The 26,272-nt window shown below is 39.4% G+C and overlaps 1 protein-coding gene across 5 annotated transcripts in view; it reads right to left on the reverse strand.

Moving 5' to 3' along the window:
- Positions 1–5,840: 5,840 nt before the first annotated feature.
- The window catches only part of PPP3CA (protein phosphatase 3 catalytic subunit alpha), a 311,802-nt gene continuing 291,370 nt past the window's right edge, over positions 5,841–26,272 (reverse strand). For 3 of the 5 annotated variants that reach the window (XM_035030165.1, XM_035030169.1, XM_035030168.1), the window contains 4 exons: positions 21,428–21,512; positions 14,689–14,786; positions 11,620–11,649; positions 5,841–8,463 (listed from right to left, as the gene is read on the reverse strand). In XM_035030165.1, coding sequence (XP_034886056.1) covers positions 8,267–8,463; positions 11,620–11,649; positions 14,689–14,786; positions 21,428–21,512 — 410 coding nt within the window. In that variant the 3' untranslated portion in view covers positions 5,841–8,266. The remainder of the gene's footprint in view (positions 8,464–11,619; positions 11,650–14,688; positions 14,787–21,427; positions 21,513–26,272) is intronic. The other 2 variants (XM_035030166.1, XM_035030167.1) reach the window with 1 other exon arrangement.

Below are 26,272 nucleotides of genomic sequence, written 5' to 3' on the forward strand. Positions count from 1 at the left end.
GATATATTCTGAGATTTGTATATATTCTGAGATTTGTATATATTCTATACAAGCCACTTGATAGAGATGTGATTTGAACACACTTTCTCCCAGACTATGGGTTATGTTGTATTTCATTTTCTTAACAATGCCCTTTGCAAAGCAAAACATTGTAATTTTGATGAAGTTCAGTTTATCATTTTTCTTTTCTTGTATAACTTGTGCTTTTTGGTGTCATACATGTGAAATCTTTACCAAACCCAATGTCACAAAAATATTCTCCCGTGCTCTCATGTAAAGATTTTATATCCTGTGTTTTAAATTGGAGTCTATGATCCATTTTGAGTTAACTTTGCATAAGGCGTGAAGTTGAATTTATTTATTTGCCAGTGGAACTCCAATTATCCCAGCATCATTTGCTGAAAAATTACCCTTTTTCCATTGAATTGTCTTTGTACATTTCTCAATTGACTATTTGTGTGGGTCTATTTCTGAACTCTATTTTGTTTCATAGATTTATGTTTCTATGCTTCATCAATACCATACTATTTTGAGGTTTAGAGTATATTTAAAAATTGAGTAATGTAAGCCCTCCAACTTTGAATTTGCCAAAACTGTTTTGGCTATTCCAGATATTTCTCCATTCAATATGGATTTGAAAATCAACGTGTCTATATCTACAAGAAACCCTTGCTATGGTTTGATTGGGATTGTGTTTAATCTATAGATTCATTTGAGAAGAATCGACAACTTAAATATACTGAGCTTTCCAATCCGTGAACTCAGCATGTCTCTCCATTTATTTAAATCTTTGATTTATTTCATCAGCATCTTATAGTTTTATAATTTTTACTTTCAATAGTCATGCATATCTTAAATAAGTTACGATACCCAAAAAAAGTCTATTACTTTAACCCAAATATTTATTGCTACTCTTTAAAATTCACTTAACTTTCCCTTTGCTGCTTCTACCAATCTTAAAATATTATATCTTACACTTTGCCTAACCTTATTAGATTCCTGCAGAGAAAGATACGCCATAGCCAAAAAAAAACCTTCATAAGTGTTACGCCTTGTCCTCGCTCCTTTAGATTCACTATGGCTCTGCAAAGGTAGGGGTTACAGGACCGTGATAAGAAAGAAATTTGGCTTTGCTTTATTTATAGGTTATTTTGGTGGTATCTTCCAGTAGGCAGGTGGTGTTGTGCTAGGAAATCACTCCAGGAGCTGTGACAGTCCTTTGCAACCATGAAGACTGAAGCCAAAAGCAAAAAAGTGTGAGAAGGAGCATGGAAAGAACCTAGGTCATTGCTGATAATGTTAAGCCACCAAACGAATCTTAGGACCAAATAGTCCCAGATGTTCTTGTCAGTAACTGTACATGTCATTATGGTTTGAGCTCAGTTAATCAGGTATTCGGTTATTTGCAGCTGAAAGACCTCCTGCTACGAGTAACTGGTGTTGCCAACCATTCTCTTGTGCACCCCACCCCTCTTATGCTTTATCCACAGCAGGTGACATATCACTATTTTCCTGGATCTTCTCGTTTGCTCTTAGTTTTTCTCCGAGTCTGGAGTGCCTTCTGCTCCCTCCCCCAACTTCCTTCCTCTACCAAACCACCCTCATAGGAAGGTTCCAACCAAAGGCCATTTCTTCTAGGAGAATTTTCTGACTACGCATACCTGTCCAGCCCTGACCACATTCACACATACATGTTGACACACACACACAATCTTTATCTACAGAATATTGATTGTAAGCACTCATGCAATGCAGCATGTTGCTGAATGCCACAACAAAATCTGAAGTTCATTGATTGCTTAGTTTTTGCCAGCCACCATGATAAGTATCTTATTTGCTCTGTCCTTTTTAATCTCTATGGAAAGTTTACGAATTAATTGCTCTTACTGTCTTCATTTTTACCAAAGAACAAATCAGGTTTAAAGAAGCTTAGTAAGTTTCTCAAGGTCACACAGACAGCCACTAAGTAGCAGAGTTATAAAAATTCCAACCTAGGTCTAACTCCAGACTGGAACTGATGTAGAGAGCATTACGCAGAACTGAGCGTGTGTGGCACAAAACATTGCTTTATTTTCACTAGACTGCGTATCATGAGAGGAGAGACGGTCTTGAATTTCACTGTGTTCCCCTCTCTGCTGGCATGTGCCCAGCACGGAGACACAATGAATGCACCCGTTGATCAATGGGCAGCCATCCTCTCTGACTGCCAGAGCTCCCACCAGCTTGCTGTCAGTACTACCCCAGGCTCCGGCTGTAGCCTTCCCTTCTCTACAAACACACCCATCCTTATTAGCCTTGGACCAGCCTTGGGAGAACTGTGATAAGTTAATTCACACTAGGACGTTAGCAACTGACAATGGTTGTGGTTTCCTTCTCTAATGTGTATTTCTTAATAATGGACTTTTGGAGAAAGTGCTGCTGAACCCAAAGAAATGTCTCTTTCACGGTAAAATGTCAAGCACATTATGAGATTGTTGAAGGTAAACTGTGTTGGATATACATTCAGGAAACATTTTTTGAACAAATTTTGGCAAGCTGGTTGTTATAGTGAGAGGGGTGGTGTGAAAGAAGCAGTCTCCTCAATATGAAAGCATTTCATTCTCTTCAAGACACATGGGGCTTTTTTATTGATTTTTCTCAGAGAAGCGTCCAGATGCTTTACCACCCTAATCTTTTCTGGGTGAAGTATTATAAATTTAAAAATGCCACTGCCTTCTCCCCATAACCTGGCTAATAGTGAATATTAAGGTTTACATAAATACTTAAATAATTCCCACATTTTCATCTAAATTCCTATTTATTAAGCAACTGTAAATTCATTAGGCACAATTCTGTGTAGCAACAATTTTAAGAAATAAAATATTTGTCCATGTAGGATCATCTGTTGAATTGGAACTATAGGACTGAATTTTAAATTTACTATAGAAATAAACTAGGACATGGTTTCTCAAACTTTTCTGATCATAAAAATTTTGATGGATACTTATTAAAATACAGACTTCACTCCAGACCTTCAGTCTCCAGAAGATACTTATTGAGAACAAGTGGAACATGCTGAACTAGGACAAGTGTGTCAGCTGTTGTTCAGTAAAGATTTAACACTTGGGCTCTGGGATAACCCATTTTGTGAGATCATGCTGGAAAACATTTTTCTTCTCTTTCCCAACTTGCTCTTTCCCCAAAGAACATTATGCCACGCACTCTTAAATGCTGATTAAAAAAAAAAAGATAAGAATTCTCACTGAAGAGTCAAAGACAATAAACAATTATACACAGTATGTTAAGTGCTGAAATAGAGATAGTGCAAGATACTATGGCATTTAGAGAGGAGGAAATGCCTTGTCTGAGTATTTAAGGCAAATTTGACCTCTACAAAGGTGAGATCATTCGACATAGAAGACATAAGAATAAAGACTTAGGGCCTTAAAGAAACCCGGTGTTTTCGGAGCACTGTGAAATGTCTGGCACGGTTGGAGCCCAGCGTCAAGTTGGGAAAAGTGGGGATACATGAGGCTGGTGAGATGTGGATTGTGAACAGCCTTACATACCACCTCGAAGAGGCTGGACTCAGTCTTGCAGACAAGAAGATGCTGTTGGGAAGAAAACTAGATATCCCCAGCACTGGATATAAAATGACTTCAAAATATAACTTGACAAGAATGCCTTAGGACTGGAGTTTAAGGGGACTTTGTTCTGAGCTAATGTTCTACATTAGTCAGTTTTGGGCTTTGCTAATCTAGTAGAGACACGTCTCAGCTGACAGCTTGTATAGAAGCTCAATGTGCAAAATAGATAAAAGGGGTGCTTTGGTTGATGCAGGACACTCAGCCCCATGGCAGTATTCCTGTAAACACGGGTTCTAGGGAACAGCCTGCAAATCAGAGTTCTATGCTTTCAGGAAACTGAATGATTGAATGGATATTTAGGATCCTACTGTAGAAGCGTAATTTTGATGTTATCTTTGAAGAGAACCGCTTCAACTATGTCTAGTACAGCTCCTTCCATGCAGCATCCTTCAGGAGATGCTTGGGGCACTGAATCAAGTCTGACTAGGTTTTAACACTTCCGGGGAAGGGGAAGCACCCACATTCTCCTGTAGTTTACTCTCTGTTAAACAGGCTCATTCATTAACTACTTCTTTATGACAAGTAAGCATCTTTCTGATTTAAGCAAGGTTTATTGGAATAACCAACTTAATATTATAGCTATCATGTCAACTTCTGTTCACTTTTTAGGTTTCTTCAATCTTTGTTTAAAACAACTCTCCTACCCTGCTGGGTTTCCACTCCCCCACACGCATTCCAATTTGTCAATGTTGCCTCTTGAAAACATGATCACCAGATATAGGTCCAACATTTCTTTCCCGACTTCTTGCCTCCCATTACTACATATGGATTTATAAAAAAAAAAAAAAAAGTGAATTTATCATGAAAGGGCCTCATCAGGGGCTTTTATGGTTAATATTACCATAAAATATATCAAAAAAGAATATCCATGAAATAGAGTAAAAATGGCATTAAAAAGCAGTGTTAAGCCAGACATTGACTCACTACGTTAACATTTAACGTCATAGCAAAAACTGGTATGTTGTCATGATTACCACCTTGTGTGTGTGTGTGTGTGTGTGTGTACAAAAAATAAGAACCTAGGAGAATAGTGAGAGAACATAGCAGAGGCTCAATGTTTGTTGAATGAATTAAGTGGAAAGCCACATACCAAGGGAAATGGACATATCTTTAGTTTGGGGATCTCAGATTTGTCCAACTCAAGGGTTTCCAGTCTTGAAGGAACGTAGGCACTCAGCCAGGGCAAACTGCAAGGTCCCTGACAAGAAGGATCCAGTGATTGGGACATGAAGTAGTCAAGGAAAAGTGTTGGACATTTTAGGAAGGCCATTCCCACTGTCCCATCTGTGGTGCTGACTTCACGTCAGGGCCCTGGTTTCTAGGCAGAAAGATGGATGCATACTCAGGTTTATTACTTCACATGAATGTGGTGGGGTGGGAGGGAAAGAAATGTTTCAGGACAAGAGCACTCTGGAAGCTTTAGCATCACCATGACGTGTTCTGGGCTGACAGGGCAAGATGCTTCCACGTTGATGCTCTAGGCATGCCAATGTCAATGTGCAGAGATGTCCCCCACCACTCCACTTTGCTCCCCTCATCATACAAGTATAGTCTCTGAAGATTTTTCTTTCTTTTCTTCAAAACTATTTTAAAAGAATAAAAGTAGAGGATACTTTGGATAATAAATAGTGCTAACTGAGGGTCTGTCAAATCTAGCTCTGACTCCTTAAGAAGCGAGATGACTGGGGCACCTGGATGGCTCAGTCGTTAAGCGTCTGCCTTCAGCTCAGGTCATGATCCCAGGGTCCTGGGATCGAGCCTCGCATCGGGCTCCCTGCTCCGTGGGAAGCCTGCTTCTCCCTCTCCCACTCCCCCTGCTTGTGTTCCCTCTCTTGCTGTGTCTCTGTCAAATAAACAAATAAAATCTTTAAAAAAAAAAAAAAAAAGAAGCAAGATGACCACTCAGCATGGACTCTGAACTTCTTAGGAGGTAAGTCATCTTAAGGGTGGTGAAGGAGGGGACAGGAGGCTGTTTGTGTGTGTGTGTGTGTGTTTGGGTGTAAGGCCAAAGATTCACTGGCATGAATAACTCAAGAATTCAACAGGTTCCTTAAAAATGAAGGAGAAAGCTCTAATAACTAGTGTTATCCATCTGAAGAAATAACTTCAGTTATACATTGATTTCTTTGATAGACTGAACAATTATGCAAAAATAAACAGTATTACTTTCCTAACTACTGACCAGAAAGACCAAGCCATACTCACATCAATTGCTTATTTTAATGTCAAATGTTTATTTCTATGCCATAGTTGCCTCAGCACAATTTGTAAAAGAAAAGAATCCCCAAAATGATTTTTTTGGTCAGGATATTTTCTCCGCAGTTATAAGACAAAAAGAAACACCTCGGTATCAAGAATTACCATTTCTTCCACATCATTCTAATAAGTTGCATCTAAATATTTTCCTTGGACGTCATTTTTTTAAGAGTGGAAAAATATCCACAGGGGGAAAAATGTTTGTATTCATGAAAATAAATTTGGGATAGTCTTTGCCAGAGAATATATCTAGAACATCTTTGTTTTGGTACACTATATCACTAATTGCCATATTCTTATTATTTGATATAACAGGCATACTTTATTACATAAAACAAAGTGCACTGAAAATGGACAATGTTAGAAACAAACTAGAATTTGGTGTATCTTAAATCTTCTGGTGATTAGATATGAGCTGGAGCGCCAGTATATAAATTTCATATCAATACAAATGCAACTCTCTTCCGTGATGAAAATGCACTTAGCAGCTTAGTTCTTTTTGCTTGACCAGATAGGGCATCCAGTACAACTGAAACAACCTGATAACAATTTTTTTTTTTCAATAAAAAGGAATGCTCTGGTTTCTTAACTGGCTCCCACATTTGAGGGAGCCAGAAGATGGCATTTGCTCTTTATTTCTCTTGTCTGATTTGAGACACAAATCCACCAAGGTTCCTCCAGCGGAAGTAGGCGCCACACCTCAGATCACCAGGCCCTTGGGGAAGGAAGCCTGTTAAATAAGTAAATCTGTGATGTGCGGTGGGGGGCCCAGCACCTCGAAAACAGCGTGGTGGTTGTGCACAGAAATCCCTTCAGCAGACTCAGGGAAAGGATGAGAGTTCTTTAAGTTCATGCACATTTTATTGAGTAGTAATATAAAATGCTTTTTCTTTGTCATTGTTACAAGTGCATGCTTTGATTGCCAACATTTCAGAAGTCAAATTACAAAGGCAAGGCTTTAGGCTGTAGTGAATTACTTGGGCACTTATACAATTGTTAAAAAATATGAATGGACTTTTGTTGTTGTGGTTTTCAGAATGAGCCAGTTGTAACCCGTAACTGATATACAAAGGGAAAAAAGTGAAAAAAGTACATATTTTGTGGCACCTGACAGAACAGAACAAAATAACTAAACCATTATGACATTAACAGTTACCATGCATTTAGAGTTTCACATGTAACTACAAACTTATTTAAATGTCACAAGGTTTGCTAAACATGCTCACCATCTATATATGTGCACTGACAAGCTTATGTTAAAAACTTTTAAGAATACTCTCCCCTTTAGATTTTTTCAAAGCTTTTTTGATTACAAAATTTCAAAGGCATTAAGCATTTTAGAGAATATAAAGTACGCCAGGATACATACATTTCCAGTATATGTCAGACCACTAAGCGCATTGCAGTCCCATACAGGCCGATACAGCCATTTTTTTTTTCTTAAAAAACATGCATAGGCAGATTTTTTTTTTTTTTACAGAATATAGATGCTTTATCACTGTACTTAATATGGTGTCTTGTTCACTATACTTAAAAATGCACCACTCATAAATATTTAATTCAGCAAGCCACAACCAAGACTTGATTTATCAACAAAAAAAAAACCCCTAAATATAAACAGCAAAAAAAGATAGATGTAATTATTCCAGTTTTTTTAAAACTTAAAGAAAAGATACTCATTGCTAAATTAATAAGGTAAGTGTTATATGGAAAGAAGGGCATTCAAGCACACTAAAGAAACCTGAGGTAAGCATAATCTGTACAAAATTAAACTGTCCTTTTTGGCATTTTAACAAATTTGCAACATTCTTTTTTTTTTTTCTTTTTCTGTTTTTTTTTTTTTTTTTTTTAAGACTGCCTAATTCATTTTATAGCCATTGTCTGACAAGAGTAGCAAAACATTATCAATAAATAGTCCTTATTTAGTTTGTACATCATTTTGTTAAAAATGTTTGATGTCATCCATTTTTAGTGCTGCAACTGTAAACGTACAATAGAGTAAGAAATTAGACAAAGTTTTCGTGTCCAGTAACATAATAAAAGACCTTTCATTAACCTATCTAGAAGTCCCCAATGCAGTAGGAAAACATGTTCATTCCCCTAACATTGCAGTATATACTAGCATTAGCTTTCTTTTTTAAATTTTTTTTCCTATAAGCATTTTTAAAAGGCATACCCAAAGGAGGTGTTTAATCACCACCCCCACCAAAATATAGTTTATTATCTCTCTCCCTCTTTTTTAATGATAGTGTAAACTGAATCCAATTCCTGGCCCCCAGAGCAAATAAGCTACCGTCAGAGGCAAGAACATCCAACTGCTGATACGCAGCAATCCCCATCATGCCCTGCAGCTCAAAAAAAAAAAAAAAGTGAACAGGAAGTGGTCACTGGATATTGCTGCTATTACTGCCATTGCTGTCCGTGCCGTTAGTCTCTGAGGCGAGAGCCTTGTTGATGGAGTTAAGGTTGGCGTCAGAGGGCATGGCATCTCTGCGAGGTGGCATCCTCTCGTTAATTCGGTCTAAGCCCTTGGCCTCCTCGAAGCTAGTGATCTTATGTTGTGGTGAAAATCCTTTGATTGCTAAACAGAAAATCATTAAAAAGAAAGAAAAATTAGGTTAGCCAGAGGAAAACAAAGGGCACAGCTGTTGCATCAGGTGAGGTTAGAGATTTCGCAGTGAGTGAGGGAATCCTTTAGTAGAGAACAAAACGACAGGACCTGAACACAACACAACAGAGTCCTTACCATACCCGAAGATAACCAAAAGTTTGGAAAACAGCCAATGTCTCTTGCCAACCAAAATGTCCTCTTCGAGCTAGTAAGATGTAAACATTGCTCTGGTTCTTCATGAGAGTTTAGATCAATGACATCCGAAGTGGACATGTCAAGAGGAAAGCTGCTACCGGGGACAGGAATCGAGACTTAAAATCAACTGGCCACATCATTGGCTGATCACTGCATCAGACAGCCTAACCTCAGACAGACCGTAACACAGCCTTCCTCTGGCTATCCCACTGTACCAGTAATGGCAAAGTCAGGAGAGTCAGGCGAGCTATGCCTAGAAGTCTAGTAGAGAGCTTTAGAGCAGAAGCTAAAAGGAGCTCTAAAAGGAATTAACTTTAGGGCATTTCCATGCCACCTCAGAATCCCAGAAAGACTTTCTTGGCAAACAACTCAACGGTTGCATGAAGAAAAAAAAAAAAAAAAAGAAATTGTAAGCTCCTGTTTCTCTAACTCAACTTTGGAAGCATGTGGGGGTGACAAGGTAAGAGAAACTGAGAAAAACCAAGATTGGATCACCAAGCAGAAAAACGGTGTCCGCCCTTCAGCAGCAAAACAGGTCAAACTGATGTTCATCTGGTAACATTACTGCCTAACTCAAAGCAAAACTCTTTCTTAGTAGATCAATGCAGATGTAAGCGACGCTTCAAGAATAAGGGGAAAATGCCTTTCACAACTTCCAGCAAAAATGACAGGATCGGTTTGGGCCCTACTCAGTGAAAACATGGCATTCTCAAGGGGGCATATGGATATTTGATTTTTTTTTCATTAACCCTTAGTGTGCTGCAGAGATAGATCAGGCATTTGTGCAAGAAACTTAATGACTTTTTCAGTGGGTGCACCCACCAGCGAGCTGAAAACAGAGCACATACGGGGAACCAACAATGACGTCAGTTTGCTTTACTTCCTGTGATGTGCAAGCCAGATACTGAAGGGCCAATCACGAGTGCTGAATTGGGCTGCATCTCCATGGCTGATCGGGGACAATTTCAGGGTACCTTTATCCTTCCCACCTTATTTGGGGAAAAAAAAAAAAAAAAAGGAAAGCAGTTTCAAGCTGAAACTTTGCCAGCCAGTCCTACACAAATGTGCAGTGCCTTTCACTAATATGGATGAGATTCTTAAAAGATCTACACCGTTGCTTCCAAACTCATTAAAGGATGCGAAATAGTTTGTTACCCCTCTGCATTTTAAAGGTTAGCAAAATGGTGATTAGTCAACTGTGAGAGGAAGAAGATGGGGAAACGAGGAAAGACCAAGGCCCAAAGCAAAGCTTCTTAATTCTTCTCTAATTTGGTAATAAACTGCAAAATAATAGAGCTGTCTAATGAGCACCCACCCTGAATACTCAATTATTTTGACAAAATAATGGCACAAAGTGGTATTCTATTCTTTTTCTAAACCACTGTGAATATCATTTCATCATAATGAATAAATACAGAAGTTTGTCAACATGATAATTTATGAAGCGATTTTATTAATTTAAATGGTAAAAGAGGCATCCCAGGGTTTTAAGAGCCAATAGGGTGAGAGCGTAGAAATTGAAACTCTAGCTGGAACAATGGATATGTCCCGAATGGGGCTCTGTCTCTAATCAAATCTCTAACCCTGGTCTGGAAGAATGTGCTCTGCTGTAGTTGCTGGTCAGACAATGGGTATTAGCAATTTACATTGGTAGTATACTTAACACAACACAGAGTCACAGAAACCACAGAAAACAGCCAAACTATCAACAAGAATGCACACTGCAGATTAGAATTTGCCAAGAGGAATAGAGAATTCCCACATAAATAGCAGTTTATTCACTGCTATTTAGGAAGCAGTTGTATTTTCTCTTACAGTGCTATCATTTCCCCTACCGTAACCAAATCATATGCAAATTCGACAGTCTAAAGTGGCACTTTTTACAACGGATTGAAGGACCATATGCACACAATTTTGGGAAAAAATAAAAAAAAAGTGATCTTGCAAGAACAAAATACAACTGAAGAATTTTGTTTTAAAGGGGAACTTCAAAGTATTCTTTTTAAAATTTCCGGAGGGTATGGTATGGATAATATTAAAAACTATTTTGATAGGCAGTCCTCTCATAACTGTATATTGCTCAAGCACTTGATTCAAAAGTAACTTCTAGAGGGCCAACGCTGTTGTCCTCTTGCAGCGCAAGGACACAGTGGGTGGGGTACAATTCCTGATTCTCTGTATAGCGCCTAGCACTGTGCCCGGTGCCAAGCAGACACTCAGTGAACCATCAACTGAGTGAGGACTGGACAGTCACTGTTCTTGTCATGGCCACGGCCACAACCACTGGGGATTTTTGAGCTCTTTATAATATCTTAACGGTGCTAACCGTCCTACAAATACCAGTAGGTTAAAATTTGTGAGACTAGCAGAACTGTTTATCTCAGACATAGCTGTCTCACGTTGGAATATTTTTTTGAGACATAAATTAATGTTGAACTACAACAAAGCACTATTCAAATGAACACTTTTTTTTTTTTTTTTTTGGCTAGAAACTTCTGGAGACGAGATTTAATAAAGCTGTTTTTCCTCTCTTCTTTTCAGTGCTGACTGAAAATGATTCGAGGGAGGGACATGGTTCAGCTCAAAGAATATTATTTTATGTGATATTTGTCCAAACAGCTGCCATAACTCCCACCCCACATCGTTCAAGATATGTAATCCTTTGGTTTTCTGTGACTACACTAGGTTCGTTGTGTACAAAGTCAAACATAGCGTTAAGGGGAAAAAAACCAAACAAACAAACCATAAAAGGACATTTTCCCCTTTAAAGCAAGAACATTTTGGTTAATACTGAGCCACAACTGTTAGCCCAACACCCACACACTCTGTACAAGCTACAGCAAAAAAATAAAAAATAAATAAAAAAATGAATACACCCAGCAGAGCCCTTATCTGTTGCAGGTACAACAGAAAGGGGACTGGCCAATTTACCTTCATCAGCCTCAATAGCCTCAACAGTAGCTGAAGAGAAGAAAGGGGGTGCAAAATGAATGAGAAAAATGAGCAGAGGATTTTTAACTCTAAGAACAAATCAGTGACGATCAAGGGAGCTCAGAGAATTAATGTTCCTGTAAGTGCTGGGTTCTGGCACAGACAACAAAACAGAAATGGTAAAAAGAAAGGAAAAAACATGACAAAAATGAGAAGTTTATTTTATGAGCTGGATACACCAATCTGAGTGAACTGTGTTTGTTCATGAAATAAATGACAACATGGTCAACCCTTTTGAAAAACAGGACAATTTTCTTTTGTTTAGATTGAATCAGTGAGAGACTAGGTCAATCTTAGTCTGACACAGAACGTATAATAAAACCACTACTATGCCTGGCGATTTATGATTTGAAAATACCAGACAAAATGGCACAACTCGAAGCAGTGTCATAATATCAGTGGGATGATTCACACTATTTAATATTAAATAGTGTGATTCCTAGTGCAGTGGAAAAGTAGAGTGTGCACATGTGTGTGCGAATCTAGAGGAAGAATAAAATCAATGCATCCGAGCTGATAGTGCATGTAACTCCTTTAAAGACAAACACAGAGCTTGTCTGGAGTGGTGAGAGAGAAGGGGAAAAGGTGGGCAACAATATATATAGACTGGACTTCCTTTGCCAGGGAACCCAATTTAAAGTCAGTTTTCCTTACTGGAATACCATCTATGGAAAGGAAATTCTTGAAATGCTACTATAATCAAGTGGTAACATGTCAGTTGCAGTAATAATTCTATCAGAATTTTAAAGAGGCAGCTCAAATACTGAAACCTCAGCATATTTCAGAGGCAACACTTTAAAAGCCCATTGCTTTCTCAGCAATTTTCATAATAAGGTTAGGGTCTATATTCTCACTAATACAGGTGTATGAATCTTTCCATGTTATTAAGGCTAGTTGATATTTCCCTAATTAAGGGCTAAAATGCAAAACTTCTCTGTAACTCCAAAATGTTTAATATTAAAATTCTACCCCTTGGCTCTAATTTGCATATTTCTTGTAATTTAAGGTTTTAAAACTAGAGCAACTGCCAAATGTGCACTATAATTTCCTTACAGTGCATTCTAAATTCCTTCTGATAAGAATGTAAAATGTTTACCACCATGGAGAAAAGCTAAACAGTAAAGCTTTAAGCAGTTTCTTCTTTTTGACAATTTGAAATCCAGACAGTGGATTTTGAAATTGTTTTAATGGATGTGGTTTAAAATATATATTGCGTTTTCAAGTTCTCAGGACGCATGAGGTTCCAGCCTATATGTCTGTTATATTGTATGTGTTTGTGCATGCGAGAGTTCAACACAGAATAACACAAACCAACGGATTCAACATAAAGTAACAGAAAAGAAAACTGAATAACCTAATTTAAAATACAAGTGAAAATCTAGAAACAAAACAAAGAATTTTAAGAACTTAAATAACTTAATTTCAGAAATAAAGCAAAAATCTGGAACCACACCAGCACCAACGTATCAGTAATATGCACTGCCCATTATTAAATGTATCCTTCCAAAGCAAATGTGACCCATAGTCTCTGATAATACACTTGCTGTACCTTAAAAATGTGCTTATCAGAAACTATGCAGATTTCAGTCTTTTAGGTAGTTGTGAATTTTGTGCATACAAATGATCCATTTATGCTAACTTTTTTAGAGAGCATGTTTATTTTGGTGGGAGAAATTTTGTTTTTTTTTTAAGTTATTAGAATAATTTTTAGTTACAAATTCAGGGGGAAATGGACTTCTATGCATTGTCCTATCTTCATTTACAAATTTGTGTCTTTTTGTGGAAACCAGAGACACTGATTTTGGAATAAATTCATGTGAACATAAAGAAAACTATAGTGATGCTGAGCATGACTCTCTACATAGAAGAGGTGTGTCTAAATCATGTAACCATAGGAATACTTGTATCTTCTAGATTGAAGGACAGAGATATGGAAAAAAAAAAAACCACAAAAAAAGATTCAGGGAAAGATATGGGAAAATAAGCAAGAGGCTGAGATTAGTTTTCAAAATGTTATAACGGATTTTTGTTTTATTGATTTTTTACTCATTGATTTAATTAAAGTCTAATCTAAGAGCAAATTTTCATCATGTATTATTAAAATTGGACTCTAATTAATGACGGTATTGGTTAAAATAGATAGCAAGACAAAATCACAAACGTAAAAGAATATACAGTGCTCTGCTGTCTGATGTGGTGGCCATCAGTCACATGTGGCTGCGTAAAGCAAATTAATACAAATTAGCTGAAATAAAAACTCCCGTTTCGGTCTCTCAGTGGTACTAGCTGTATTTCAAGTGCTCCATAGCCAGATGTTGCCAGTGGCCTCTGTACGGATACAGAAATTTCCATCATCACAAAAAGTTCTACTAGACAGCACTAGTCCAGAAAGCTACACATTTTAATTAAAAAAAAAAAAAATCTCTATCTTAAAAGAAGATATTTTTTTCAAAAATGCAATGTGGTTCTACTCAGTCTCTTATGTTTTGGATGGAGCAATCAGAGAAAAGACACATAGGACTCCCAACTTCTATTCAAGTAGATAATGAAGTCACCCTTTTGATGGCCTTCCGTTCTCCACTACAATACGACCTAGGGCCGTGTATTTACGCGTGTGTTTATTGATTTATTTTTTTTCAGTCACACAGATAGCCGGAACATTGAGCAGAAACGTAATTTAAGAAGTTGTTTTTAGCAGCGGAATGGCTCAAAGCTGTCAAAGCTATCCCGCGTGCGGCCAGCCTCGGTGGGCTGTCCCGGGCCTGCAGGTGCGGTGATACATGGGCGATGGCGGGGTGGGCGGTGGGTGGGGGCGAAGACTGCAGTCCGGGGACGAGGGAGCTATTCTGTCCAACAAGACTGGTCAAACTGATGGGGGGTTTCAGCCCTTCTTCCGGCTGAGAGGAGCTGAAGACTGAGGCCGCCCTTAACGTGGGTGAAAAATCAGGGCTCTAAGGACCCCGCGGCCTGAGCTGCCCCGCACACACTCGTACCACTGGGCCTGCTTACCGCTTTGCAGTGTCTGCTTCCCTCCAGAAAGCACTCCGCTGGGGAGCATGCCCGTGGGGGTCAAGCCTTTCAGCGTCAGCACACTCTCGCTCTCTTCTCTGCAAAGGCACAAGGGGAGGGGGGGCATTAACTTGGATTTTCTTTCAAAAAAAAAAAGAGAGAAAAATGCATAGTGGAACTCGCATTTACCTCCACCTAGGCTCTCTGGATTTTTTTTTTTTTTAAGATTTTATTTATTTATTTGACAGACAGAGATAAAGCAAGAGAGGGAATACAAGCAGGGGGAGTGGGAGAGGGAGAAGCAGGCTTCCCGCCGAGCAGGGAGCTCCACGCGGGGCTCAATCCCACGACCCTGGGATCATGACCTGAGCCAGAGGCAGGCGCTTAACGACTGAGGCACCCACGCGCCCCTCAAACGTACTGTTTTTATACACTCATAAAGAAGCCATGTCACGTCAATGGACAGCTGCCATGCTAGTTTTTATACACTTGCGCTGGCTCAGCCTCTTCCGAGTCCCAAAGATACAGAAAACAATTCATATTTTGTAAGCAGGCATCGCCATACAGAGTGTTTGCTGGGCATCCACCGTGACACCCATAAATATGTTAAAAATGAGCCCCACAGAGTGCTGATGTAAGTTTTCCAGCCAAGGCTCAGCAGAAATGAGTGGAACTTATTTCTCTCCCGAGAGAAAACCAAAGAGTATATATGAGAGATAAAAACAAACAACTCTGCAGTTTATAGAATAGGGAACTAGAAGTTACATTCAGGGGGCTATTAAATAATTTTGATATCACATGATAAGTAGACCAATAATGACCACCAGCCAGGAAAGCAACCACCTTTTCTTTTCAGCAGTGTTTCCCCCCACTGATTTGCTAATAGAACATTATTGTCTTACTCATTGTGACGATTGTTTTGCAGTCTTCTGTACATCATCATTTCAATGCTGTTTATTAGTCACAGCACTATTAATCACTTTGATTTATTAACAAATCATCATGATTAAATAACCATGAAATAGGAGTACGCTCATCTCTTTGCACGTAGCAGACACTAATTCTACAATCAGAAAGTGTTTATAATACAAACATATATATAACATCTGCAATATGTAGAACTACCAAAGTCACGTTTTTATAAAGCTATCTCACGTGACCCAAACAGAAGTCTTAAACTATCCCCCCAAACCAGCTACTTCCACAACCTTCCTTCAACTTCATCTTTTCGTTAAGCTTCAAGAATCACCCCTTCGCTCCTGTCATGTCCTTTCTCCACCTCCTCGCACTTTCATTCAACCAGCAAACCTTGAGGGCTCTACGCTCAAAATATTTCCAGCAGCTTGCCATTCTCACAATCCTATCACTTCTCTTTTTAAAACAGCTTTATGCAGTAGAAGTAACATCCCATATAATTCATCCATTTAAAGTATGTAATTTAATCAATGATTTTTAGTGCATTCACAGCGTCGTGAAACAATCACCTTAATCAATTTTAAAATATTTTCATTGTCCCCAAAAGAAAACCTGTGTCCATTAGAGTGGCTCTCCATTTCTTTCACCCTTATATAACCACTCATCTACTTTCTGTACATTTGCTTCTTCTGGATGTTTCAGATAGGCGGAATCATACAACGTGTAGCCTTTCACGGCGGCTGACTTCTTTTGCTTCCCACCAGCATCTCTTGCCTGGATTTTTCCAGCAGCTTCTTTACTGGTCTCCCTGCTCCATCCTCATCACGCTCCCTGCCCCCATCCCTGTCTATTCTCAGTGTAGCAGACAGGCTGGGCCTTTTAATACGTATGCAGATCCTGCCACTTCCTATTCAAAGCTTTCCCAAAGCTTCTCCTCTCATTAAGGGTGAAAGGCAAAATCTTTAGGTTTGACCACAGCCTTTGAAAACTAACTCCCACCCCACGCTCTCCTAACCTCACCCATCTGTCGGACTCCATTTCCTACCAGTGTCTACTTCCCTTAGTGTCCCTCCAACACATCTGGTACACCTCGCCTCAGGGCTCTACCCTTGTTTGGCACACTCTCCCTCCAGTATCTGCATGGCTCACTACCTCCCTGCCTTCGAACCTCTGCTCAAGTATAGCCCTCTAAGTGAGGATTTCTTTAGAAGGCTATTTATATACTCCCTATCTCCCCTTGCTGATTTTATTTTTACCTAAAGCACTTATTACCCCTGAAAAACTATGCAGTTTATTTATTCTGTTGCTGTTGTTGTTTTAAGTATCTAGACCAGAACAGCACCTGGTACATAGTCCACACTCAAAACACATTTATAAAGTAATGAGTAAAAGAAATAGAATGGAGAGTGGCAGTGTTAGGTCTGAGATGGCCATTAATCATTGTTTGCCCTCATGTAGGTACTGCAACCTTTTCAGGCTTCTGCTGTCAAACCAGGAGAGATCACATAAAGAAGAAATCATCTTAAATGCTAATATATGGATTTGGAAATTGGGAGTACCTCTAAAGAAATGAACATATCTTTTTCTTTGCATTCATATTTGAAATCAGGCTTCCTTGCTTCTTTTCCTTGCGGCTGCACACAAAACCCAAGCTTTCACAGTTTCTGGCAGCTTTCTGGAATTGGGGATTCCTCAATTCCAACCATGTCCGCTGAGTTCTCACTCAAACAGACACCTCTGACCTCTGCTGTGCTTCCCACTGATGACCACACCCCCCTTCCGGAAAGACTCTTTGCCCAGGTCTGGAACACTTTCTTTCCTGGTTCTCCTCTTCCTCTAGCATCCCCTTCTCAGTCCCTTGGATGATCTTTTTCCTCTGGCTCCACACCTGTGCTTTCTAGAATGGAAGCTCCCAGCCTCGTGTGGCTCGTACCCACTCGAAACCCAACTCGAGAGGTGCTATAAGTACGAAATGCACACAGGGTTTCGTAAACTTAATACAAAAGTAAGAATGTGAAACATCTCTTTCAGAAGTTTTATACCGACTACACGTTGAAGGGATAAAATTCTCAATGTATGTGTTAAATAGAAGACATTCTTACAATTAATTTCACCCGTTTCTTTCTACTCCTTTACTGTGGCTTCTAGAAAATGTCAACTTACAGATGTGGCTCACATTATATTTCTACTGCAAAGCACTGTTCGAGAGGATTCTTATCTTTTTCTCCTACGTCCACTCTCTTTCACAGCGAGACCATCCACTTATGCTGCTTTAGTCTTGTGTTCCCTCTCATGACAGCGTTTCCTACCCTCGTCTCTCTCTAAAGCTCCAGGGCAGAATTCCTGCCTGTCTCTGAACGAATATTCCACCGGCACCCCAGAGGAAAATAGGCCCAATTCAATTTATCATAGTCCTCCCCCAAAATACCTGTTAGATATTTAAATGGAGAAATACTTCCTCTTTCTTAGATAACAGCACTATCATCCTATCCATCGCAGAGGCTAGAATCTGTATGGGAAATTCTTAGAACATATCCTCTCCCTCATCACCCCTTGCATAGGTCAGAATTCTTAGAGCAAATGACAGAACCTACTCTGGCTAATTCTGACAGCAGAGAGATGTACTAAAGGATATGAAAGAGCTCACAGAACCCGAGAGCCAGACTTGAACTCTCTGCAGCCCAGAAAAGTACTGGTGCCCATCCACGCTGCGGAATCTGCTGCTGCCACTGTTCAGAGCCAACACCTAGGCTCATGTTAATGTTGTATAGTTAGCCCCGAAAATGCTGAGAAAGGAGCTCTTCTGCTGGCCCCTCAGGTTTCACACCTGAGAGAGGAATCACCGTCCCTCCATCACTTCCTGCCTCCTCACGATGCTCATTTTGAAACAGATGTTTTCTGTGCATTCATTTAATTGGTGGATCGTAGGCAACACGCCTGCACCCACCCTGCCCACGCTGCTGAAAGACAGTGTTCTGATTCCCTTGTAACGTGGCAAATTACCACAGTGTAAGGGATATGCTGGACAGCTGGGCCTGACACATTTACATCCATTCACATCCACTCATTACATTTAAAATTTTCCAGCTCCACAAATTCCTTTTGTCTCTTCCTTTGTATCTTTCCTCCTATAGCCCAATTGGCTTGGATTAGTTCAGTCGCTTCCAAGATGTCCTCCCTGACATCAGTAAGTTGTCTTGTTATCCAGTCCTCACGCTGCCACTAACATAATAGCTAAACATGGGTTAGAGCATGCCTCCCATCCTATGAAAACCATCCTGTGGCTCTCGCTGCCTCCATGCAAAAAATTAAATATTTTACCATGACCATGCTATTCAAGGCTATCAAGGATCTGGACTTAAATACATTTTCAGCTTCACTTTTCCCTAGATTCCTCACTTACCTTCATGTCTTAAGACCCAGCTCTTTTGAATACTTAGAATTTAGTCAGACACTCAGTGGTGCTGCACACTGAGTTTGGACACATTGCTTCACTTGCAAGCTTGCTGTGTGGATTACTGTCAAATGCATACACTACGAGGCAGGGCACCTGGCACTTAGCAAGAGCCCATAAAGCACTGCTTTTAGGACCATGTGACTGTGTGCTTGATGACTTAGCTCCCAGGCATGCCTGTCCCACAGTTCACCACCTAATGGAATCCAGCCCATCCTTCACAGCGCTCCTTCAATGTCAACCTCTTCAGGAACTTTTTTGTTTTATTTTTTCAGGAAATAGAAGAGCTCCATGGAGCCCTGTCTTCTTTGACAACAGAGCATCTCTTCATGTATTTAGCTCACATTTCATTGTCTTATATTAGTTTAGAGTCCACATGTCTGTCATTCCAGTTTGGTATTCATTGTGCCTGATTCAGTATACGGTACACGTCTAACACTCAATCATTACTTATTAAGCTTCACTTTCTTTTCTCAGGCTAGATGCCCCCTGCATTCTGCAGAGTTACTATAAATGCTTTTATTATAGGAGAGCAATACAATATACCTTGCTTTTATTTTCCATCAATGTGTGCAATCTCAGTCAAGTCACTGATTATCACTGGGTGCAAATGGACCATTTCTCAGCTGGGAGTAATTCCATCTACGCGCCTATAGAGGCAGGGGACTGGAAGCACTTTCCGAGTTTAAGACCTACCTATGATTCTATAGCATGGCCCCTACCACCTTCATATGGTTTGAAAACTAACATGGATGGAGACAAATTTTTATATTAAGAAAGGCTTCCCCTTCTTCCTTAACTATACTTTCACTTGGAAATTTTGGAGCTGTTTTTACTTCTCCCCACAGAGACTACAGATAGAAAAAAAAAAAAAATCAAGGTGTTTATTGGTAAATGTGAGGCATGATAAACAAGCAAGTGATTCTGCAGTGGACTTCAGATCTTCACATGGTCTTTCTTCTGATCTTCACATGGTCTTTCGCTCCCACAAGACATTTTTCCAGCCACATAGACCTTGCTGGCCCTCAAAACTGCTAAACTGGTTTCTATCTAAGAATCTTTGCACCTGCTATTCCCTTTGCCTTAAACACTCTTAACTCTGCGTCTTCATGAAGGTCACTCCACACTTCCTACTCAAATGCTATTATTCAGAAAGTTCTTTGTTGGCCATCCACTAAAATAAGTGCCTCATCTCCCACTTGCTATCCCCCTATATTGCCTTTTCTCTTCATGGTATATAATCAATGCTTTACATGTGTATCTATTACTGAATGAGTGAGCGAGTCCTAGAAATTCAGTCAGGAATATAAAGCATTACAGCACAGGCAGGCTCATTCATTAGGCTGTAAGGAGCAACGATGCTCTGTTTTCAGCTTTCACGTGACTTTTCAGGGTTCGATTGGCCGATGCAGAGCTATTATTGACTTTGATTTGGTGTCTTTAAGGAAGGGTGATACTGCCTTTCATCTTTTTCATGGCTCCTCACTTTTGGCAACAAGCTATTTGGTTATTCTCTAGTGACTCTACCAGGAGTAGACTAGACACAGCAAGAGGAGAAATCCAAAGAGCCCATATAGCTACTCCAGGAGGAAGAGGTGAGACAAAAATTTGGCAAAAATTTGGTTATGAATCATACACTATGGAAATGGTCTGTTTTGCAAGGTATGCCTATTTATCCTTGTTAATGAGTAATTGTGAATTGACCATATACTCCTCACATAGAAATATGCCATATTTCAAAGTTTTTGAGGAGAAATATATTACTTTGTCTTACCTAATAGTAGATAATAGAATTTAAATAAAGAAAAGTGTAGTTAGTTCTCTTCAAGAAAACATTTGTTTTCACAATGCAGGATCAGTAATAACATGATTCATGATCTATTTAAAAAATAACTACTGCATGCGAATTGAAGCGTTAAATAACTGTTTTTCTCTCAATGACTTATTAGACTAATACAGATTCACATGAACCAGCTCAATGGTTAATGTTCATTTCCTAAAAATCTAGTGAAATGCACCTGATAAATTCATCTTTTACCACAGAGCCAGAATGAAAAATAAAATGAATTATAAGAGCTTTCCTATTTCGCCACAAGTTCAACCTATTGTGAAATAAATGTCCTAAAGTCCAGGGGAAAATAGTGATAAAACGTGAACTAGCCCATTTAAAGGCTTCTTCTAAGGAAATGATTTGATATATTTCAATTTGACTAAGAAAGTGAGGAATGAACAATCCCATTTAAAAGAAAAGAATAAGAAAAAAGCAAATTTTCTAGTAAAGTACTTAAGTTACCAGATTACAGTATTAGAATTTTTATTAAGTGACACATAATCACATTCAAAACAGAAATACCAGAACAATGATCCCACCTGAGAACCGAGAACACTCGGGCCATTTTGCCTATTGCTCGGATCTTGTTCCTTATCACCTCCTTCCGGGCTGCAGCTGTCGCTCCTATATTTTAAAACAGAGAGTTAAGTAGTCAGTGACCTTTTATCTAACTGTAATTATTTTACAAGTTTAGATATATAACCGACTATAGTAAGCAAAACCATCTCCCCTCCCCCCCCGGTGGATTTATCTCTGAATTAATTTTAAAAACCTATCCATCTGGCCATTAATACTTGGATGTGGTTCTTGAGAGGTCCCCAAAATGCCAAAGCGCAACTTTCGAGATTTTTCCAAAGGGAAGTGGGTAAAGAGAAAAATCATGGAGCTGACTGGGTAGGTTCCTATGCTTCTCTTCTGATTGAGTTCCCTTCTCTTCTGTTTACACAGAGAGAGTGTGTATTGGCAAGAAGAATCAAGTGAGTCACCAGGATTTTCTACTCATTTCCGGACTCCATGCTGAGAAGACTACTTTAGGAAACTGCTTTTTCTAAAGTTCTCCCTTGAAGTGATGAAACTAGGGAGTCTCAACTCCCTAAGTTCCCTGAAACCTCATGTATGTTATTTAATGGCCATAAAACATTTGTTTTAGCACTTGATACTCTTTCATCTTCTGCTGGTTCACAAGCTCTAGAGGGGAAAATGGAAAACTACTGCATTGGATTTAGTGAGAGATGGTGGCATGGTTTGTATTTTAGTACTTATGTAAAAAGTTACACACGGGTCTGTCTGAGTAACTTCAACCACTTATTGTATTTTCCAAATGAAAAAAAATTAATCTATGCAGGTTATTGTTACTGTAAACATTTTTTATCATGTTTTAAAAATAATACTATATGATCTTTAGTGAATCTATTTTATTTTTTATTAAATTCCCAAAGCATGTTTGGAGAAGTGCACATCACAGGAAAACACCTCTCTTCTTAAGATTATTATAATCCAAGGTAAAGGGGCTAAGATATCTTTTTTTATACATTATATGGGACTTTGTAGAAAGTGTTAACACAAGAAGATTGTTTTTCCAGTTCTACTGCCACTAACAAATACAACAAAATATTCTTTTCAGATAATATCAGAAATGTTCCTAATCCAAATGAACAACTTAAGTCGGGTAATTTGTTCAGAGACTGCAGCCCCTGAGTGCTAGTTGGTTTAAGTTTTGGTCTTTTAATCTGTGATGAGGACAAGCTTTCTGACCTTTTGGGAAGGAAAGAGTTCTGCTTTTTCTCATCTCACATTCAGGAATGTGATTTGGAATCTTTTTCATTGTTTGGTGAGAGTCAAACAATTAATCACCACCCTAACATTTCTCTAAGAAAGAAAACACATCAACACACACAATTTTGAACTGTCTGGAGGAAAAAGAAACGAACAAACAAAAAAACAAATCCTCTGCTTTTCTCTCTCCCCAAGGAAAAGGAAAACATAATGGGCCACTTTCTTCTCCCGAGGGGGTGAATTTGCCAAAAATGCTCTTAGGGCACACCCACCTCACACAACCATAGGTGTTCCCCAGAAGGTGCAGCCCAGCAAGCCAGCTTCTTCACCCTGTCTCTCTGACCTGAACACAGCCTGTATTTTTGACCATTTCTTTCTCTCTTGTGGCAGTCACACCATGGCAGGTATCTCCCAACATACTGCCTGGCGGGACTTATTACTAGCAGCTATTCTGCCTGAAGATGAGTAGAGGAAGTTTCAATGCATGAGAGAAAACCACTCTCCAATCCAGTTTTTCTAATGATTAAGTGGAACCATGGATTCTCATCCGCTAGGTTCCTTGAATTACATGCTGTTGGCCAGAACATTTGAGAAGAAAACAGTGTGTGTGCTGGATCCCTGCCTCGAACTTTATCCTGGGTTTCTAACAATATTTACTACCTATGATTTGTAATTAAGATGTTTTATACAGGGGCGCCTGGGTGGCTCAGTCGTTAAGCGTCTGCCTTCGGCTCAGGTCATGATCCCAGGGTCTTGGGATCGAGCCCCGCATCGGGCTCCCTGCTCCGCGGGGGGCCTGCTTCTCCCTCTCCCACTCCCCCTGCCTGTGTTCCTTCTCTCACCATGTCTCTGTCAAATAAATAAATAAATAAAATCTTTTTTTTTAAAAAAAGATGCTTTATACAATAAATCCTTTCCTAGAGACCATCTAAAAGTCAGATGTCCCTGTGCTGCATTTTAGGTAATTTATGATCAAGAGACTACTAAGGAACATTTGTTAAGAAAAGAAAAAAAGTGGGATGGCAATTTGTCTCCTTAAGGTGGCTTTTCTTCTTATCTATATATTTTCCGTTATTCTGTTAAATTCTTTCAGTCTAACACTGTGCTATTCCTACTCTATAGTTAATATTTCCAGTCTGTTTGACCCAGTCCACTCCGGGGTCATGAGGTGCTAAGTGACGGAAAAGATTCTGACCCTCTCCAACACACAGTATGGCCAGATCATAAATCCATCCAACAGACACAAAGAATGTAAAATGTGGGTGAACTCCAAAAGTGGTGACTATATTTAGAAGCACAGTAAGAAAAGCAGCAAAAAGGAATAACTAGAAATAAAACTATATATTTAAGAGAAATGAGAAAGGGAAAACATAAAATAAAGTAAGTGAAAAATATCTAAGAAGGATAATCTCCCAGACATTTTTCAATAAAGGCCTTGTAAAAACCACAACCAGAGCAAAGAAAAGTAAAACTAAATTGGAAAGGGAGAGAAAGAAATTATGTAGATCTGTCCTTTTCAGCTCAGCATTAACTGATTCTCAGAAAAATGTGCAAATAAATTCTAAATTTGAAATGTAAAATGAACATTCTGATAGTCCGAGCCAGTCTGTCATTCCTAATTTTTTTCAGATCAAATGACTTACTGAAGAGCATGTAATAGATTATTCTACTTTATGTATTCATTGTATTCATAGGTGTACTCCCAATAAACGGTGATTCACAGTATGTTACATTATTTTTTTTTTTATCAGAGAGCAAGCGAGCGAGCACAAACAGGGGGTGCAGCAGGCAAGGGAGAAGCAGGCTCCCCGCTGAGCAAGAAGCCCCATGCGGGACTCGGTCCCAGGACCCCGGGATCATGAGCTGAGCCGCCGAAGGCAGCCACTTAATCGGCTGAGCCACCCAGGCGTCCCGACAACACTTTTCTTAATGAAGAACTGCTGTCTCTTTTTAAATTTCTCAATAACACAGATAGGTAAAAAAAGTTTTATTACTACTTTTATAAAATTAGAACACATTTACTCAAAAAATCAAAAATAACCTAATCATAAACAGTGTGAAGAGACATTCAAAATGAGTATCTCTCAAGGTAGATATTGCCTTCAATATTTTCCAAATATTCAAAATCAAAATTAAGCTAATGCCACACTTGGATAACCTCACAAAAACTGGAAATATTCAAATAATGTTTGTTCCATTGCAAGTCCTCATAGTCCATATTCTATGAAAGGATCAAGGAAAAGGCACGTTTTTCAGAATTTTATCAGTTGCAACATGCAAATACAATGTCACATTCAACCTACTTGCTCTCTTTAAGTCGTGGAAATGACCACAGTAGCTCAAATTAAAATTCAGCATATCAAATAATGAAGGCACATAAAATATCTTTCACTCTAAAACTGAAATAACTATTTTTCACTGAAAAGAACAGAACATTTTAACCTCCAAGTCCCTAACTGAAGGGCAACATTTCATATGTTTAAAAAGCAACAGTCATTTTAAGTAAAATTTCATTTTGCATTTCCATTGTGATAATTACCACTTCTTTTCTGAGCCCCTCTCTCTCTTCAACTTTTAAGTTCTGATCTTCTTTTATGCCTGGGCTATGATGCTAATATATCCAGAGTCGAGGCAATCCTGCACATTCAGTTTTCCTCAAAGTGGAAGAGGCTCATGTACAGACCTAGGGCATCTTTAAAGATTTGCTTTTAACATGTGTCCTTTCTGACCTTAACTTAGCCCCTCGCTGACTTCTCATGAAGTTGGAAAGGTACCCATGCCAAGTGGCTTGCTGAGTGAGTGCTGCATCCCCGCAGGGTGGATTTCAGCCTCTAAGGGGACTGGGAAAGTGCAGCAGCTTCAGTGCCCAGAGGGGCCAACTGCTGGGGTGAAGAGAGACTCTCAGCACACGGGGTATCTGCCACACATCACACGTGCTTTGTCATCCAGCGCACAGCTCCAACCCGGTGAGCAACTACTGCGAATTCCTCCGCGGTAACTGAATTAGAGTATGTGAGAAGTGCTAGATAGAATACAATACTACCCAAATCATTTATTCATTAAGGGTGCTTGAGAATCTTAGCCCATGTCGCCTGCCATGTGCTAACTGCCTGCAACAGAAATATGAATAAAGTATGATCTCCGCTGTAGGAAATCACGTGAATGACAACAAGAGAGTGTGACAAATGGAGTGTTTGTAGCAGTGGTGTGCCCAAGCTGGCTTGGGTCCACTAGCGAGAGTAGACTGAGCGCATCTCTCTTTTTGTTTTTAAGATTTTATTTATTTTAGAGAGAGAAATAGCACGAGAAGGGGGAGGTCTAGAGGGAGGGGCAGAGAGAGAATCTCAAGCAGACTTCCCGCTGAGCACAGAGCCCAACGCGGGCTCCATCCCAGGACCGTGAGATCATGGCCTGAGCCAAAATCAAGAGTCGGACGCTTAACCGACTGAACTACCAGGTGACCCTGAGCACATCTCTCCTTAACTCCGTGTTGGCAGCCTGACATCAGCGGTAGGGAAGAGAATATATACGATGGGAATCTGCAAATGCCACCAACTAGGGCCATTTTCCCCTGGAGGATGAGTGGTTAAAGGTGTACCAGCATGCCA

This window comes from Mirounga leonina, unplaced genomic scaffold (assembly GCF_011800145.1).
Source record: "Mirounga leonina isolate KUSES-001 unplaced genomic scaffold, KU_Mleo_1.0 Mir_357, whole genome shotgun sequence".
Classification (NCBI taxonomy): domain Eukaryota; kingdom Metazoa; phylum Chordata; class Mammalia; order Carnivora; family Phocidae; genus Mirounga; species Mirounga leonina.